This window comes from Leptopilina heterotoma, unplaced genomic scaffold (assembly GCF_015476425.1).
Source record: "Leptopilina heterotoma isolate Lh14 unplaced genomic scaffold, ASM1547642v1 Lhet_38, whole genome shotgun sequence".
Taxonomy (NCBI): domain Eukaryota; kingdom Metazoa; phylum Arthropoda; class Insecta; order Hymenoptera; family Figitidae; genus Leptopilina; species Leptopilina heterotoma.
Window position 1 is genome coordinate 1,652,877 of NW_025111054.1, and position 20,657 is coordinate 1,673,533.

At 37.0% G+C, this 20,657-nt stretch overlaps 1 protein-coding gene across 3 annotated transcripts in view; it reads left to right on the top strand.

Moving 5' to 3' along the window:
* Positions 1-20,657, top strand: part of LOC122505928 (homeobox protein homothorax) — a 501,951-nt gene that overhangs the window by 293,096 nt on the left and 188,198 nt on the right. For all 3 annotated transcript variants that reach the window (XM_043617815.1, XM_043617814.1, XM_043617816.1), the window contains 2 exons: positions 737-847; positions 20,077-20,225. In XM_043617815.1, coding sequence (XP_043473750.1) covers positions 737-847; positions 20,077-20,225 — 260 coding nt within the window. The remainder of the gene's footprint in view (positions 1-736; positions 848-20,076; positions 20,226-20,657) is intronic.

Below are 20,657 nucleotides of genomic sequence, written 5' to 3' on the forward strand. Positions count from 1 at the left end.
TTGCTATACTACTTTCCCAGCTGTATGAGGAGTCACACTCTGATCTTTATCACTTTATTGTCTTCCTTATAAATAAAAAGCAGATAACTTTATTGAAGATAACATTTTGCTAGTATTTTATAGTAGAAAAATATAATGCAATTGACTATTGAAAAAGGGCTTTTCCTCTACACGTTACAGTAATTATTTTTTGCAGCATTTACTTTGTCGTATTAAAAAAGAGACAAGTTTGTTTTTCTCGTAAAAGCGAAGTAGGTAACACGTATGTTACCGCATCATAACTTGGTTATGGATTTTTAAGCACGGTCGAGTTGGTCCTACTCCTGTGTACGTTCATGGGATTTTGATTTACTAGCTCGCGCCTTTACGATCGTTCCACATCCCCGTGGTCGCATTGGCCTGTTGCTGGCACAAATACTGATGCGCTTAAGTCCCTAAGTTCGTGCAATATAGGTACTCGACCTCCCACTCAGAAAAAATTGGAAAACTTTTCCGTTTCAAACATCCATCAGAGAAAACACCAGACCATTATTCTTTCCCTGAAATTGTATCGTAAAAAGGTTCCCTTCGCTTAACTAAAAGCCACTTTGCTATCTTTTCGCAAAATATCTGTATATTTACATTAAAACTCTCATGTTGCCTAGTCGAGCGAATAAAATTCAACTTGAATTCTTCTCTTATAATTTCTTATCTATTGAAATAATAATTAACGATTATTTTATTTTCTATTTTTCAGGTAAATGGTGTCCACGTAGAGAATGGAGTTCGCCACCAGACGCTCAAAGAGCAGCGAGCGACGCTGCTCGACGGGGAGTTCTTTATTCTTCCGTATTCCTCGGCAGTCCCGGTAAGTTGTTGTTGTTGTTTTTTTTTCTCCCAAAGTAATTAAATGCGATTTTAATTCATTTTCAAATATCAATTTGATTGTTCTGAAGAGAGAGGCAACGGCTTTTAAAAAAGCCATTAAAACATCGCGAGAGTATATGAATTTTAGTGTCAAAAATAAAAATACACGGATCACATTCATCCTCGCTTTGGTGTTAGTAAAGTGAGAAGAGTTAGTAGCACTCGTATTTACGTGGTGGGTGGTGCAACTGGTTTATGGCATAAACAAGTTTTAATCACGTCCCGGTATTCGCCGTGATGAATAAATATTGATATCGAGTGATGCGTTGACCAATCACAGTCAAGTTTTTAGGATGCTCTTATCATGACGTTGATTCCTGCAATTCTGATTATAGATGTATTAGTACGTTTTATCGGATCTTCTCTATTTGGTAATAATTTTATTGATAACCAAACTTTTTAACACTTCATTGCTTTTGTAAAAAACAATTCTCATTATGATTGCTCTTTCAAGACGAGGGAATAAGAAAAGTTGACTCATACAGACTGTTGCTATATAATTGTTAATCTGTTCTATTTTTATAGGCTCTTGAAACTATATTTGTAATCTAAACTTTGTCTTTCTAAAAATGTCAAACCTTTGCAAGTTTTCAAAGCAAATCTCACTTACGCGAATCGAATATTTAATTGCTAATGAATTAGTTACTTTTGGTATTTTTAATTATACAGTTTAAAATTAAAAATTGCGAGATAATTCGTGTGTTGCGACAAATAAATTTTGCTTGAAAATGAAGCCATATTTTTAATGAAGCAAATATAGTAAAGTGGCAAAAGGACACGCATTGTTTAGTTAAAGAAGGAAAATAAAAAAAAAATGTTTCGCGCGTGCGTTAAAAATTGCATGCAGTGTCCTTTTCGGTCGAGCCGTGTACTACACTCTTTGCTCGCATGAGGGAAGGACTAGGTGGACTATAGCGGAGAGGTTAGCGTACAAGAGTGAACGCTGCGAGAGATCTCCATGGCAACCAGGCGAGGCGGGAATGCGACGGTAACCATGGCAGCCGCGGGTTTCTCTCAGGCCAACCTGTCTGTCCTCTTTTGGTTCCTCGTCCTCCTCATCTGTACCTCTTCCTTCCGCCCACGGACTACTCTCTGGCACGTAGCAACTTTACTCCCTTCACTGTAGGAGGTGGTGAATAAGAAGGTGGAGAGGAGGAGCGGTGCACTGCGAATGGAGAAAGAAAGATTCTCGATGGTGTCCAAGACTCGACGCCTCGCTCGATGTCAGGACAGATCGCCATCTACTGTAATCTTTCTCTGTTTTATGAAGTATATCCAGAAAATCAAAATACTTTAGATATAAGATGATAATAACCTTTCGCTTATCTATGCTTGAATTCTTTCGTTCGATCCGCAAACTTGAGATCTACTTACATGTTACATTAAAACATTATAATTACATTACATTATGATATAGCACAGGACTCGCATTTCAAACTTTGCCTTTACAGTATACCTTGGTATTTTTTTTAATATGTGCGGTCAAGTAAAATGTTTCAAGTGTTCAGGTTTGGAATACTGAAGCAACCACAAACCAATTTTGCAGAAATTTGGAGATCCCTGATGATCTCATTACCTTACAACAACAAATCGACTTGAATAGTGTGCCTAAAAAGCTTTCTGGAATGAGAATTCCTCTTGGTTTGGTTTTTCGAGGCTCGCATGTCATCCCTTTCCAACTCCACCTACCATTTACCACTACTCTCTTCACTTCTCGACCAGACACCGAAGGCTCCCTTTCCGTAATGTAAGGGTTGTGTTTGGCGTTAGGGGTGAGAGAGTTTAAAACCCCTAGGGGCTTGAGGTTCGGGCCGGTTAGATTTATCGGATGTTTTGGTAGGCAGCCATTGTTATCCTCGGTTCTCTTTATTCCTCTCTCAAATCACTCATTCGGTTAGCATAGAGAAATTCCGCTGGAGAGAAAGTACTGAAAGAATTCAATAGGCATAAATAGGTTTCAAAAGAGGTACGAACTGAAAAAGGCCAAAATAAAGAAACAATTAATTAAATTGAATTTTGAAGCGTATGTAAACAATATTTATCATCATGTGTGTCATAGATCATCATAGATTTAAATTATTTTGCCTTTTAATGAATTGTGATACCGATGAATTGTTATTAGGTGATTCTTAATGTGAAAGGGTTTCTTTAGTAAAGTTTACAACTTGGATAGTCATAAAGTTGACAAGTATATACTTTTAATGAACAGTAGTTGCCAATCAGATTCACGTGGTTTTACGGCTTATTTATGTTCATATTGTTATCAATTTTAAAAATCGTTGTCACAAGTGGTCTCCTATTGAATTGGACCTATAATAAAAAAACAGAAGCGTGCACCTTCTGACATTTATTCGAGATAAGCTTCAGCGTAGCTCAGTAGTAAACAACTCGCAGGTTTCATGTCCATGTTCCTTGTCCATTGTTGACCACGTCTCATATATATTCGCTCCACTTCCACGATCTGCCTCGCTAACATGGATTCCTTTTCTTCTCCTTGTTTTTTTTATTAACATTGCGCAGAGTTTGAGCGATACCCAGACTTTTGAACCTTGTTGATTCTCTTTTCAAAATATTTATTTTTCTCCTTCCTCTAGTATAAGTTGCTTTTAGATGAAAGAAATAAATAACATTTCTGTCCAGTTTAAAAAATCATACAACAATAAAGTTCACGTAAGTTTAGTAAATTCCTTCTCTTCGGTTACCATAGTTCCAAAACTTGTATTACTCCGCCGAAAACACGAGCGTAATTACGGTGAAAATAGTGACACCGGGGTGTATTTTAGGTTGTAATAGCTCGCTTCCCGAGATACTTTTCGACCCTTAATTTCCTTATCGTCAACCTCCGAAAGTCTTCAATTGTCACTGGTAATAAGGTAAACTGTTTTCTAAAAAATCAAAAGGGAAAATCAAGACCAGTAACTTGAGAATTCGGTGTCTCCTTATGACACGAAGAAATGACAGGGACTATCCTGTTCAATTGTCAAACTCCTTACAATATTGAGATTCCAGTAAAATCTGGTAAATGTAGAAAATAATTCTAATTTACTCAAAGGGTTATTTGTGAGATGACATTTGTGTAGGTCGGGTACAGAAAGTGACAGGTTCATCGAGTCAATTCGATAGTAATTTTGGGGAACGTTGTGATTTTCAGCAGGCGTGATGATCATCCTTTTCAGCTCGCATGATAATAGCCAAACATCTCGAATTTTGAATCCAGTCGTATTTTCATGAAAGAGAATACAATATAAATAAAGAATTTTAATAAATAAACATTTTGACCATAACTGAGAAATTGCTGCAGCCATACCGACAACGATTAACTTTGTAGAGATATTAAGATGCATTTAATTTATATTCTGATCATTCCTGTTTGTATAAGTCTTTTGCAAATGTTGACTCGTTTGTGTTCCACCGTGTGGAACATTGGTGTTTGCGTTTTACCGGGACGAACAAAGGATGGAAAATTCTAGTGAACATAACGCGCTTTCCGCCTCGACAAGAACCAATTACACACCCGGTCTTTTTCAAAAGCCCATTCTCCTTGCGCGCGCTTGATTTGAAGACTATTTGTATGTTGGTGTGCGTGAAACAATTCCCATATGGTATACACGTGAGAATCTCTTGATCCTGTGCGTGCGTCCAGTTTCTGACCGCTGGAACAGAGAATCAGAGATAGATAGTATGGGCTGAAAGAGAGATGAAGAAGAACGAGAAACGAGAGAAGTTGAAGAGGAGAAGAGGCTACATGCTGCAGTGATGGATCGTCCAATCAGTGCCGCAAGATGGAGCACGAGGTGAGAGAGAACGCGTGCGTCTACCTACAGGTTAGCACAGCACATCCAAAGAGAGGAGTGGAGAGAAGAGGTCATGGTCGGGTCGCCCTTCAACTAATCGAAGAACATGAGGTGGTCTGCCGTTATGTTGCATGAGTTTAGAACCGAACTTCTCTCTCACTGCTATCATTGGTCTATTTCAAAAAATTACATCAAGTATTTTTTAAAGTCACCATCTAACGATGGTTTCTTACATTTCTACAATTCGCTGCATTACTTCATCACAAGTGGACGAAATAGTCATAGTCAATAGTATTTCTAATACAACGAGAGATTGGAAAAGGTAAATACTAAATTTTAATCAATGACAATCATCTGGTGCCCATTGTGATTATTGACAATTATTTTCAGTTGAATTTCGAAAGTTGAAGAGTCGTTTACAAAAGTTTTCTCAATCTGTGCCTGATAGACGATGTACGAAATAAAGCAGTGCGACATGGTCCGTGGGTATTCATTAGTTCCTTATTCAAAGCTGAGGGAGTAGTTCCGGAGTTACGCCGAGCTACAAAGCACAAAGCTCCGTCGTGGAACAATGAAAACCGCAGATTTCATGAAGCCAGCCCGTGGAGATGGGCACAATGCTTTAACCAATGTGTATACTACTGAACGCGCACGCGAACGAATCCTCTTCTCTCTCTATTTTCTAAGTTTATTTCACTCTTACCTCTCTCACCCCCCCGCCCCCGTCTCTTGTGTAATATTCATACGTGTTGAATATATTAATGCGAGGAGAGATATGTAAAGCATGTATGAGGGAGTTTAAATCCCCTCTTTTCTGTCTGGTCTCTACCCTGCGCATTGCAGCAATATTAGTGAAATGTGTCTCCGAGCGAACCCATGTGCGGCTCTGATATTAAACAGGCATCTGCGCGTTCTGGAAAGTCATGCTCGTCTTGCGGAGTTGCATATGTGCGCCCATGGAACTCAAATTTCGTCTTCACCACTACCGAGGCAAGTAACATTTTCCTTGGGACGAGAAATGTTCGCCGCTTTAAGACGAAGGAATTGAAAACTTGGCTTAGGGACACCAGCACTATGCACACGTGAAATCGACTGAGGCTGTCTGTGAAAGTCACTTGTGCCAAGTGGTACTTACGAATGTACCTGTACACTAGGGAACTCGCTAGTATTGGATGATATTTTTTCATAATGTGAAATTTACGCTGCTGTAGTTCATCATGGGGATGAGCAGCGCACTGCAAAGCAGCTGCGCATAATGTTCCATAGGTGTAATGTGGAATAAATGTAATATTTCCCCAGCTCGATACTCCATAAAGTACACAGTATATTGCTACATTGCTACTCCGTATCAACTCTTTAGGATAATGCGTATCCAATATTGTTTTCTAGATTCATTGTAATCCACAACATTTTTCTATACCACTTTTAAAATTCTATATTCTATGTTATGTATATTGTTAATTTTATTAACTGATATTTATTTATTAGGGGAGATTGGGGTACTGTGGGACACACTTTTTCTTAGCTCAATATCTTAAACAAAAAATTTCTTTTTTAAACTTTAAAAATTGTTTGTGTCAGTATGAGGTATAACATATGTATATCGTAGTCAGTTTCTTAAAATTAACACATTACTTAAAAGAAATTTCAGTTTTACTAAAGAGTGAGTGCACTTTAATGATTTTTAAAAATGTTGTGAAATTGTGGGCCACTGATGGTTAGAAATATTAGAAATGTTGTAAAATCTTTTTCTTTGAAAGTATGTTGTTATTTAAATATACTACATCATTATTATAGATAAACAATTTCCTTTGTTTACATATTGTTTAGAACTCTTGTTTCGATCAAAGAAAACCTTGACCTTATAATTAGTCGCGTTAGATGTGAGCATTATTGGGTAAAGGAAAAGGAGGGGTTCATAGTCACATGGCCGCACTGTGTCCCAACACATTATACAGAGTTCCGTAACCTAACCCATACACGGTGTCTCTTCCCCTAATTCTCTCACTCATTCACTCTCTCTCCTTCTCTCTCTCTCTCTTTCTATTTCTGTCTCTCTTCTGTCCTGGAACCCAACCCACACTCTGCAGCTGTCAAACGCAGCCCGAATCTTCTTCTGCTCATGACAGGCTGGAAATGAAGAGAGTGCCCTGCGTACCGTATCCTCCGTCGCATCTACGTACGTTCGTACATCTGTGCACACGAACACGAACTTCCTTTTTCTGATACACATATAGATAGCATTTTCTAATGTAAGACAACTTCAAAAAAAAAAAAAAAAAAAAAAACAATCCTAACCAACCAAAATTGGAAACAAAATCAAAAGCTTGTTTGAACTATAAACTTACTCAGTCAGTCATGTTCTTTTAACTTTAAAAAAGAATTTTAAAAAGTCTCTCTTATTTAAAAGAATGTTATGAATCGCTCTTGGTTGATTGTTCACATAATGTTTACTTCTATGAAATATTACTTCTTTTTGCTTCCTCACAGAAAATTTTTGATTTAATTCAATGTAATTGGATCTCTAGAGTCCAAAAAACTTGTTTTTAAAAAAATGTTTGTGTGTGTATACTTACATTACATTATCCATGTCTCAGAATCAAGAAGAGATACAAGGATAAATTTTATAAATCATTCTTCTCCCAGTGGGACATGAAATGAAAGTATATTTTGAGTTTGATTCATAGAATTTAACTGTATTCTTTTTGAATTTTTTATTTTGTGAAAAAACTTATTTTGCCCATAACTTTTAAATCATGTTAGGACGTCTATAAATATTTTTCTTCTTATTTTGTTGAGGTTTCTCTATTTTCTGACAAACATGCAGTCACTATGAGCTATAACTTTAGCTAATATTTGGTATTTCAGACAACACTAGTTGTCTCTTAAAATGCTTCAATTTACCTGACTTTGAACATAGTTTTTGATCTGTTTCAAGGCTCGGATTGTGATTTATAAATAAATGCAAAAATAATTAATAAAACAACTTCGAAGTGTAATTGATTACATAAAATTTAAACTAACTTTTCTTTAAGAAAACAAATTGCTTATGATATGATCGAAAAGATAAAACCATTAATGCTGAAACTTGACTTTTTATATCTTTACTTTATATTTTTTTATCATATAGTATATAAAAAAATTTGCACAAGTGGAGATTTAAATAAGGAAGAAAAATAAAAGTCAGTACTGGTTGCAATGATGGAAAGATGAGAGGAAAGGGGAGGGAAGAGCAGCCAGGATGAAAATAAGCGAAAGGAATAAAAGAAATACTAATGAAAAAGCAAGAGAACTTAGGCGTGCGCCGCAAAAGAGCGGCTTTGACTTTCGCGTCATCAAACAAAGGAATGTCGTGTGAGCACTGGAGGCATATGTGTTCCCTCTTTGACGTTTTCGATGGTCGTCCTCATTAATTAAAGGGTCTGAACGACTTCATTTATTCTTTTTATGCCTAGTCTTTATTTTAATTTTTATATTTTAACGAGTATTTTGCTTTGTGTTTAACGTCATTGAAGGAAAGCATTCAGACTTTGGTTGTTCCTTTCTACATTGTTGCTTTTAATGAATTAGTCATTTTACTTTCTCTGTAAAGGAGATTGAGACTTTTGAAACTTTAAATTGTACTTTTCTTAATATATCATTGCTGATACTTTCAGTATTTAATTCAGAAACTTTTCACTTCAGTTTTCTCCTTCCAAAAAAATAGGAAACGTTGGTAACTTCGGCTTCAATATATTGAACGTTTCCTATTTTTTTGGAAGGAGAAAACTGATTTCTTTTGGGTGTGACAATTGGAACGCTATTCGTAAGAAGTACTAAAAATCAGATACATTTAAATTCGTTTTTAGAAAAAAACAATTTTCTCTTTTTGCATCGACATAAGCATTGTTAAGTCCAGCTCCACATTAAATATCATTTTATATTTAATAAAAGATGGCCAGAGCGTAAAATATTTTATTTGTTTACATTGCTTAACAAGAACCTCACATGTCTTGCACGATATTATGTGTATTCTTCTTGTTATTACGACGTTATGTTTGGTCTTAACATGGGCGTGCAAGACTCGAATACAATGGTATCAATGAAGCCTTTTTTCTCTCGTCTCTGTTCTTTTTTCTCTTGTTCGTTGTTTCGCGACCAGCCTACGAGTTTTGAGCGACCCGTTGAATTCAATCTCGACAAGGGACATCCTCCTTTTCATTCCTCTGCCCACGCAAATATCTCCTTCTCAAACAACGTTGCCCTTTGGAAGAAAATTTTTGAAAGAGGAGGAAATTCTAAAAATGTCAGCGATTTTATTTGAATTCGCGTATGGAGAACAGTGAAAAGACGACAAATGTGAATTATGCAAATCTATTTCAAGAGATTTTGCCATATCTCGATGACGTCAAATGACATTAAAATGTAGAGAGACATTCTCACATAAATTATGTCTTGGCCTCTGGGTTTTCTTATCTGTACAAGTTGCCTTGTTTCTTCTTCCGTCTATTTGTCCTTGCATCTGGAGAATTCCTTCCTTCCCCTCATGTGAAGTGTTAATGCTAATGATTTTACTATCAAAACTGTTTACTTATATCCAGTGGAAGTAATTTTCTTCGTTCTCATGTCAATGTTTTCGGTTTGTTTTATTTTTGCTGGTTTTGGCGTTTGGATGTTCTGGTAGGTCAATGGGGAACTAATTGTCGACATGGTTTGAGAGGGTGGTTTTCGTAGGGGAAATGGTGGTGGTTCCAGAAGCCCTAGTGCTCGAGGATGTGAGAAGGACAGACGAGGGTTCTCGACTCAAGGGCCGCCAACAGATTGCAGGGAAGCATGGAAACAATGCCACATCCAGGGAATGGACCGCGCCGCACTCAGATCTCCATACAAGGGATGGCTACTCGAATGGCTCTGTTTCCAAACATGGAATCTCCCTTTGCTAGCAAAAATTTTTCCATCACTATTTCCTGAATTCTTTCAAGTGGAACTTTAATCCAATATTCCTTAAGGGATTTTAATTGCGATGAGATATTTTCTTCGTAAACTAGTTTCTGATCCTGAAGCAAAATTTTGATTACTATAGCATGATTTACTAAATTGCATCTTATTTCCCCTTAGGGAACTTTTAGGTTTCGTGGTTCAGTGTATGTAGGAAGAAAGATATTTCTTATTATAATTTGAATCGAAAGGCGCAAGAGTAATCGATTCATCACTGCAGGTGCACTCCTTACATTTACATACATGATAGTGTCTGCATAAGCTGACATGATACGAGTAACTGGATCCAACTAGGTAAATAATTTTATGAATACAAATGAGAATTTTAAATAAAAGTTAACAAGTTTTCTACTCAAATGAATATGCATTGTTTTAATGATAACTCGGAACCATAAATAGACAAAAATATTTGCCAAATTACTTCTCATTCTGACTGACGTGGATCCTCGTCAAGAGAAACCATCAATTTATGTGTTGCGATGTCGCGTATACAATCTTCTCGTTAAGTTTGATATCAAAGAATTTTACTTGAGGGTACGATTGTAGTTTCTGAGGCTGTAATTATTGTTTACGTCACAGCTTTTATTAGCAGTAAAATATAAGTATAAATCAAGTTGAACATAATTATGGGTTGTCACTACAGTTTGAAATGTTTTAGAATTATCTTTATTAATTATACAATTATTCTTTATTAAATGGGTTAAAATTAACGGTAATATAATTTCTTTTTTAATTGTAAGCAGTGACAATCAATTTTTTTTTTTTTTTTGAAAGCAATTGAGATAAGTGTAATTTCTTTTCTGCTGACCATCATTTTTAAAGCTCTGACCCTTGAGAACGCATGGCCTCATATCTTGCTAAGTGCATCGTAAAACTGGCGCTAATACGGCGCAATCTAAGCGCCTCTGATTTACGAGGACATCATCTTGTCCACACGCCTCGTCGCGTCTGCATTGGTGGTCTCGTCACAGAAACACGCATATGAATTGAATTCCATCTTCTGACATCAGAATTATTTGAATTTCATATAAACAATTATCTAGCGAAGAAATAACCAATCGCTTCAGTGTAATAACTATCAGATGGCAATATTTTAGAATGAGACAAATGTTTCTAAGAAACAAGCACCATTTACCAAAAAAAACTTTAACGATAATGTTTATCACCCTGAGAGGAAAGTCCTGCTCCTGTGGATCGAAGTACCATTTTCTGCAATTGAGGAATAAAAGTAATCAAGTCTCGATTTAAAAACGATAGTAGAAATATTTTTTTTTTTTCTTTGATCCTCGTCGTTTTCTAAGTGATTCTCCAGGCTCGCGGGAATCTTGAGCGAAATAATCGTAAACAAACGGAGCGTAACGCCCACGTAGACGACATTAAATTTTTCTACATATCCGCTGAATCTTTCTTACGAATTTTCTGTAGTTGCCTTTTTCTTGTCGTTTCATCGTCGAGCGAGAGATTATTGAAAGAAGATGAAGAGAAGAAGGTAGTAAGACGAGAGATAAGTTTGTTGCTGGTGTGGCATTCTGCCATGAGGTTTAAGTTTACGAGTGGAAATGAAGCTGAACACCGATAATATTACTGTATTCCTTTCTGTTGACCTCGCGCCAAACACCTATGTACCTATTTCCAGTTGCTCATGTAAGCTTGTCCAGAATACTTCTCTAGAACTCTCTTGCCTCGCAATCCGCTGGTCTGATAGCGTCATTTACCTTCGAGCTCTCATCGTTAATGCGCATCCTATTCTTAGCATGCAGTTGCAAACTGTTTTGAAGTGTCAGTCGAGAGGCTCCTTCATTTAAAAACGAATCTTACAAACTTCACGTGAACGAATTCTTTGATAAATATATGGGGCACATTATTTTATAATGACTTATAAAAGGTTCAACAAATTTTCTGCTTATCAGTCGAATGTTTATAGATATCGTTTTTTTTAGTAAGAAAGTTTGTTTGTATTTTGTGATGCAGACACTTGGACCACAGACTTTGTCAAATTCGTCGTTGTTTAGGCGTCATGCTTGGTAAAGATAGGAGCGAATTAGTAGAAGTGAAGGAGGGTGTGTGAAACGTCAGGGAAGAAAGAATGTGTGAACACGTACGATGGGTTCTTAAAGTTTCGAGAAGAAGAAGAGGACCTCGAAATGTTGAAGGGCGAGGGAAAAAGAAGAGTTAGAATTCAGTTCTCGGTGTTTCCTTCTCGGCAGCTGTCGCTGTTTTGTCTGCAGTTGATCATTTTTTTCGTCTCTTCTTCATTTGCAATACTTTTATTGTCCCTCTACAGACGCTATTTTGATAAAGTTAAAAATACAAGTATCAAGTCTTCCTTAAATTAAGTGCTTTCGAATTTTAGTGTTACGTTCTCTAATGATGTTCTGATTCTTTAGAACTGTATGTAATCACTAATGAATTGGTAGTCATCCGCGAACTATTTCTTCAATAGAAAATAACATGACCTACTTATTGAATTCACTCCTTTGAACACATTCCAATCATTAGAAAGTTCGAAAATATTTTGTATTTATTGGTCTTAAAAATGATTCCCCATTAAAAAAATGCATTTCGCCAAATGTAAATTCTTGACTTATTTTGCCACAAATCATCGGTTGCTGACTACCACATGCGCATTGCAGAATCATCAAATCGACCAAAGACCACAGGGTCACGCTATCCATCGCAAACCAGCACCAATAACCAGCAGCGCCACCACTAGACCAAAGAGGGTGGTTTTGATCGTGATTGCTGCGCGTCGAATTTGTCGCCACGTGTTTTATTGTACGATGAAATAGGAGGGTGCAATGTGCTTTGGCAAGAGAAGAGGGGCTTGCAATAAAACGAACGCGTTAAACGTGTCACTCAACGTCATGTTGCTGGCACCGATCTGCCAAAGCACAGAGGCACATGGTGGCACAATCTGAGCGTTGGATCGCATTTACTCTTTCTCTCTTATTAACAGCTTTACGTGCTCAGTCAGGCTATTAATTTCTACAAACCTATTAACTCCAATCCCTGTCTGCAGTCATTAAATGCTTTTTTTCAAATTGATTGTTATAAATTTCCGAGACTATAACGTGATATAGTTGAAACCCAATATCTTCAAGAACTTACCTATGATACTTGTACTCTTGTAGAAATTTTTGTTTATCAGAGAAAACACGAAATGAATAACCTGATCAGATTGCTTTCGTTGAATTGTAAATAGATATTGATTGAAAAAAATAAAGTTGGTCGATTTTTTGTCGAACTCGAAAGAGATGATTAATATTACATATATGATAGTTAAAGGAGTTCAACGGTCTCCGTAGGGCGCGTTAAAAAGATTGCTTGGTCCCTTTTTGCGTGAGTTATGGGCCCTTGCTATGCCGCACACCGACTGCACATAACACGACTACTCACACGCGTTTACATTTTCAACACACTCTGAATCAACGTACGAAGTTTGTATCGTAGCACAGGGATAGCGCACATAGCAAGCTGTCGCCAGTTTTCTGGCTCATTACTGTCCAGCGGCGCCCATTCCTCTCTCGCTCCGAGCAGTGGCGGTGGCTAGGGGGCAAGAGGCGAGAGGCTGCAGCGGTCGCCAGCTTTTCTTGTTTCGTCTCTTCGCCCGTTTGATAAATCTGCGACATTAAGGGCCTCGCACACTCCGTCGACTATTAACCTCGAATTGTCTCGCGCGACTCGATTCTATACCAGCTTATCCTCCAAATCTCAATTCTTTTTCTTTCTTTTCTTCTGCGTGTTACAATTCTGTGCCAGTCTTTCAAAATCTAGGGGAAAATATATGATTTGAGGAGCGATTTGAATTTGCTATAAAGTGGAGACAACTTTCCTAGTATAGTAATTAGTTGAACTTCGATATAGTTATTTATCTTGCAATGATTTACTTGATGGAAAGACACAGATTATAAAAACAGATTTGCGATCTGCCTCGAGTCTTGATGCACGTGGAACAACATTGCGCGGGACTAGTTTGAAAACACGTGCAACTCACATGTTTACGTCTTTTTCTTTCTTGGAGGCACGACGTCGACGCAACGATACGGTGCGGTGGCGCGTATACATTAGCACTTTTATTCTGGCGCATACGACCGTCTGGTCGAACGACCAATTTTACTGGCACATCTTTACGTTAACGACCCGCCAAACGAGCACTTGACTTTATACAAATACGACTTGACTGCAAAATCTCTCTTGAATTTAAAAAAAAATGATAACCACAGATAAAAAGGCTAAAACCAAACATACCTTCGAATCACGTAATAAATTATATATTTGTATATGTTTTAATTATTTTCCGAATGTAAAGTTAAATTTGGAAAATAAATAGTCGGTACTTTAGTGGGACAATATTACAATAATGAAAGCAGAGTGCAATAATGTGACAATTGAGTGTGACAATTGTGAACTAGCGGTCTTTTTGGAACGAGATTTAAAGGGTGAATGATTTAAGGTTTCGATTGTTGGGATTCTTAATATTAAGAGGTTCTCCTAATTGGTGCATTGTGATATGATAATGATGTACGATGTAGGGGTTAGTCCATACGTTATTTAAAATATTGTTTCTTCTATACTTTCTGAAAGTTGTGCAGGTGGATTATATTGTGTATACAATTATTATCAGGTATACCAAGTAAAATTGGTCGACGTGCTGGACACGTGTGGCGTTGCATGAGGACGATATAGTGACCCTTGAAATCCTTCTGCAAGCACGTACGAAGATTGCGCTAATTAATGCTTCAGAACTGGGTCTGCTGCTAGTTTGGTGATGTGCGACTAGCAACGATGCGGTTACTATGATAATTACCAAGAAGGGACGTGTAGCTTTGTCTTAATTAGTTCCACAGACACCTGTTTAATATCCCGCGACTACCATTCACTATTGTATTTTATAACATAAGACTTGTCAAACTTAATTTTTCCTTTGTTTCTTGTTAATCAATTAAATATTATTCACAGCAGACTTTTTGCTAATTAGCACTTTCTGAGTTCTTTGATAATTTTGAAATTATTAATTAATTTCGAAAATATTTTTCAAATAAGGCAGGTTTCTGTATTAGGGCGCAGCTGTGCTGTCGATAAATATGAAGCCCATGAGCTTATGGAAATCAGTGAAAAGTCAGGGAAAACAAATTAAATTGTTGTGGCAACCCTGACGATATTTATCATTGCAAATAAGAATAATAATCCAATTCTTCAATTTTTAAAAACGATTGTATATGCAAGTTGAGTAATGATAATAGAAAATAACCTTACGAAAACTTTTGTAGATAAATAGAATCAATACTATTTTAGTTTCGGAAGGTACAAGTCGACTGGGTCGTTTATCATAATTGATTTGATGTTTGAATTTTTGAAACAAAAAGCAATTTCTATGAAAGGTTGCGCATTCAATGAATACAAATTTTCTGAGCTCCTGAATATTTCTTCTTTTCTTTTCAAGGTCCCTTCATTGGGGGCAGAGCTTTGTCGAAAGGAAAATTGAATGTGCCATCCGCGCCGCTCACCCGCACAAAAGCACCGTACATCCCAAAAGCACGGGCATACGTGCGACTAGGCAAATAATAGCAGCACCGTCCGTATAAAGCTGCAATTTATCACACGGTAAATTCTCGCGAAATTGCATAGCGCAATGCACACACGTCGAATTGTAATGTCGGTTTGCATGCGTTCCCGCGTGCCTCACAAAATTCATTCATGCTTTAGAGAAAGCATCGTTCGATATCGTGAATTCATTGCTATTTACGTATATTATGTAGAAACGATTGCAACGTTGAAAGAAAAGAATGACGAATGAAGTATATAATGAATAGTTTGTTTCGTTTATTGCCGCTGAAAATGAGTGTCATTTATGAGACAGTTTTATTCATTTGTAATAGTGTCTTTAGATATACTGATGGTTATGGGAAGGAAGATGAATAACAATAAAAAAGACAACTTGTTTGTTTACGAATTGGATGTTAAATGGGAGGCATTCGTAGACACATATGTATGTGTAATTGATACAACGATACCAGAATGTACCTATGATCTCCTCGGGCCACTCATTCTGTGTGCTGCAGGCAGGCAACGATCGATCTGTATTCATAGGTCGTACGGCATAAAATACACTCGGCATGTCCATGAATCAGATAACTGTCAGAGCCGTTCCGCCGAACGATGTCTCAATCAAATGTGGCTCGATTCCTCCCTCTTGCGCTGTTACTTCTTTTCTTTCTTCTTTACTTTCTCCTTTTCCTTTCACTTTGATTTTTTCCTTTCTTCAGTTTCTGTTAATCGCCTCTCTGTCGTTCATCTTTTTTCTTATTTCAATTTTTATCAGCTTTAAATAATCATTCTCCTTTAAAAGTATATAAAAAAGTAAAATAACCATCGAATAAGGTGCATTTTATAAAAGATTCTAATATTTAAAGTTTGTAAGTCATAGAAAATAAAATTTGTTTGACTTTGTGAAAAGCTGTGCGAGGAAGAATATAAACAAGAATATAGTATATAAAAAGCAATATCTGTTGTAGATTTTTTATTATCTTTGTTTGAGGAGATGAGAACTAATCCGAATGACTTCCATAACTCATTTGTTATATTCGAACTTTTCTTTTCGATAAATACTTGTACCTTTCATGGCGACACTTCGTATGACATTGGGATTACAAAAATCCATCAACTTATTTGTCAGACATTGAATATTTTTATCGTTACAGTTCACATTTAGGATTTAGATTTCAAGGTATTTTCTAATTAGGTATAAGATTTAAGGGAGAAATGAATAAATTAAAAGAAAAATCCTCTGTTGTATTTAGAATAGTCATTGTGTATGCTTGTGTTGGGAAAAGAAAAGATAGTAGATGAGACCTGATAATATGAGGCACATAAAGATCTGAGTGATAGGTCGCTTTCACAAAGCAAGTATACATGTCGGAAATTAAACGGCACAGAGTGTGTGGATTTTGGTATTTATTGTTCATTGACCGAGTAAAGACGTAGTGAGCAGAGAAGGCTAATAACTAAAGTGTAACCAGCCACCCACGCTTCGTCAGTTACAGCAAAGGTTAACGCATGCATGCCATGTACTAAATCATCTGCGTCGCGCGGCTCATTTGTAAGACAAACTCCTCATTGCCTCTCTGTCTTCCTTCCTGTGCAACACACTATGCAGAGCTTCATCTTCTTTCCTCTTGGATTTCGAGTGTCTGCAAATAAATAGGACTCCTCATCGTGCCTCATCTCACCCACAATCGCCAATTAATCTTTTCACTAACTAGGTCTCAAATCAAAGCAGTAGAAAATTTATATCTGCAAAATGTAAATCAATTAAAGGCGCACACATTATACTAATTACAACAGCAGAAATACGATAAAAAACAGGCATTGAGTGACAATCTATGATTGATTTTTTTTTAAAACAGAATATAGTATGAAATATATTTTCTTCTGAAAATGAATAAAACAATTTTGAATGAAATGGAGGCGAGTTTCAGAAAGCTAGTGAGCACTTTCGTTGCCTCACTGCCAAAAATAGTCGACGGAATTGCCGAAGATTCTTCTTCTCTCTGTCTCTCTTTCTCGAAATGAGGGAGTTCGAACTACGAGCCAAAACGCGTGTTTTGGTGCAATGACCCTCCCTCGATTCAAAGTATGCGAAAACATTAGCTTGTCTCTCCCAGGGGTATTCGAATCCTCGACGCCGTGCCGAGCCGCGCCGCGACGCGCTCTGTTCTGTGACGTACATTTTAAGTGTGCGCACTTAATTCCAATGCGTCGTCGCACGGTTGCGCCTCGTCGACGTCAGTCGTCGGCGGAATGCGGAGTTTTTGCCGATCTTCTTCCGGATCCTATTCAATGTAAATGCGACTTGTCGAGGCGAAAACCGCAAAATTCCCTTTGATGTCAGATCTTTATTAAACCAGTCCTTTCTCTATGCGTGTTTTGTCTGACTCATCTTGTTTTGGCATTCTTCATTCTCTCTGATCTTTTAATAAATGCGAGTAACTATTCTCATAAACAACTAATCTGTTATGAAATCTACCAAAAAAAAAATTATAATTTCTTAAAAATAAGGAAAAGAACTGCAAAAAAGTAAAACCAAGATTGTAATGCAAAAACTTCGGAAGTTGGTACACGATGTAAAGATTAATGTTGACCCTACCATCTGTTTTGCGCTTATTCTCTCTCTCTGATAAAGCAACGCGTGTTAACGTCGAGTGCAAGAGTGAGATGGAGAGTAAGCTTCATCGGAAGAAGAACCGTCGTCGCCGACGGGGGTATCGACGAGAAGGGAAATAAGGAGGTTTATTTTCGGCTGCCATATGTGCAGTTATTTCGACGGAGGCACGAGCGCCCAAGTCGGGGCCCTAAATAGAAGCTAGAACGGCCACTCGCCGACGAGGAAGATGTCTCGGTTCGACGAGATAACCAGTCGCCGATGTATGTAAGCGTCTGCCTCGGAACGTGACGCTTTGACGTATGAGCAGGCGCGTCCCAGAAATAACAGCCTTCCTACAATTTTAAGAACTGTATCCCCTCAAAAATATCGTCTCCCTTTCGTAATGTATAAACATTTATACTTATCAAAAAATTTGTAGGGGTTAATATTGTAGTTTAAAACTTGGTCAGAATTTGGTGTGTAATTTCAGGAGACACTAAAATTTATAGTGTACGTTAAATAGTTTGAATGGATCAACAAAATTCTTTCAATTAACTAATAAAACAGTATTGCACTGGTAATATCCAAATACCAAACCGTTATTTTAGTTCAACTCTTCTACAAACCACTCTTTTAAAGTTATATCTGATCCGTCAAAAAGCAATAGACTCTTACATTAAAATTTTGTAGATTCTATGAAATAGGGTGGAGGGATTTTATTGAAAAAGAGCCTACCCAGCAAAGAGCGTCAAAAGAGGAGAAGAGAACATGAAAGTTGTGGTATGTGGTACGAGCGCATAAACATATAATTGGTTGCACTTAAATCTCTATAACAGAACAATAAAAAAGAACTCGACACTGTGTAAATCAACATTAGGACGACATGATGCTAAACCACCATTTTCATGGCCAACCTCCTCTTTGCACACTCAATCCGTTTCACTCCCGAATGGATTGCAAACACCACGAGGTCCTCGAATTCACTATCCATATATTCATTATTATATAATAAAAAAAAATAAATTGTTAACACTAATAATTTCTGCTCTAAATTGTTTGTTAATATAACAACAAACTACGGTTTTTCTCTTTTATTTCGAGTATTAGAAACTGTCAAAGAGAATTGAAAAGAAGAGATAATATTTTTGATATGATGAAAATTGCAGCAAGCAAGTGGGTATTAGAAGTCCCTAATAATGCATGACATTTTTCTGACTGTGGTGCTGCTGCCTCTACTCGGTTTAAGTGCGTACGCTACATTAACTTGATTCGTCGAGTAAATTAACTGCAATCAGAGGACTTTGGTCGGTCATTTCGCCATTGCTTTATAGACATGAACGACCGTTCTATCCGTTTCTGGAAGACCTGCCAGGGGTAGGGATGAAGGAAGAGTACGGGAGGATGTAACTGTCGTTTTTGTCGCATGCCAAGCACCGCCGCTAACTGCTTTCAACCCTCAGATGAAAACAAGGCTCGGAAAAAACATGACGCCGAGAATCTTACTCCGTCTTGATATATTCCCTTCCTAATTCTTAGATTAAATTCTCAGCCATCTGAAGATAAACTTAGAAGGAAAAAATAAATTAAAAAACCTTTTTCTAAGATCTGTAAATGTTGAAAATAATGTTTAATAAGGTACACCTGAAAATAAAGATGTATATTTTTAAAGATCTTTCTGAAATCCGAGGGTAAAGGAAAAAGTAGTATTTACAGATTATCGAACTCACAACTTTAATTATTTGTTTTAATACAATATCAATTATAAGTTTTTATTTAATTTATTGCTTTCATATCTATCGGAAGTTGTATAGATTTGTATTCCTGACGACAAGCATATTAATGTCGGGTAAATTACATTTAACTCACGTAGGTGCCTAAACGCGGACGACTTAGCATTTCTCATTAGTCTCTCTCTCCATTCTATAACATTTATTGGAAGTCCCTGGAAAATGAGATTCGTGTGCAATTAAAGAACTAAGATTGATAAATGATGGCGAATTAATGCCCAGTTGAAGGGAAGAATGAGGGGAGAATGTTTTATTAGAGAAGAGAGAGAGAGTCAAAATTTTATTTCAGGGGGTGATTGTGGATATAGTGAGTATAAAAAAAAGGTATATACCTATACCTACAAGTGTCAAATTGCAGATGATATCCCCGCATCATTGTTGAATATTGAACAATAATTTATTGATCTAGTGTAACATAATACGGGAAATGATTGTTTGCTTAATATTTTTATTTGAATTTTTGTTTTAGGTGATGCAAGTAATGCAAGTATCGGTAGTGGTGAAGGTACGGGGGAGGAAGACGATGATTCGTCGGGTAAGAAGAACCAGAAGAAGAGGGGCATCTTTCCCAAGGTCGCGACAAACATCCTCAGGGCGTGGCTGTTTCAACACCTAACGGTGAGTCTCTTTTCTTGCACTGCTGACATTTTCTGTCTACAGAAATGTTATTTTTCGAACGAGTCGTTCATCGTTCAACACGTGAGACATGTAGTTGACTATAGTGACAAAAGGTAATTGAGGGCAAGCAGTAGGTTGAAAGATGAATCTTTCATTTTGTTTTGTAAATCTTTTAAATAAAGCTATCATAGTGTTCAATGGGATACATTCAAGTAAAATAAGAAATGGGCATATTTAAAAGTCTTTAATGTTTGAATAGGGGGACTAGAAATATAATTTTACCTTGTTGAGATAAGGACTGTCCCTTCATTGATCGAAATCATGTAATGATTCATGAGTAATTTGAGCCCCCGAAAAGCACAACGCGATTAAGAGTTCCTGCATGATTGCGTAACGTGAATTTCGAGTACGATCAAGTTACCTCGCGAGAGC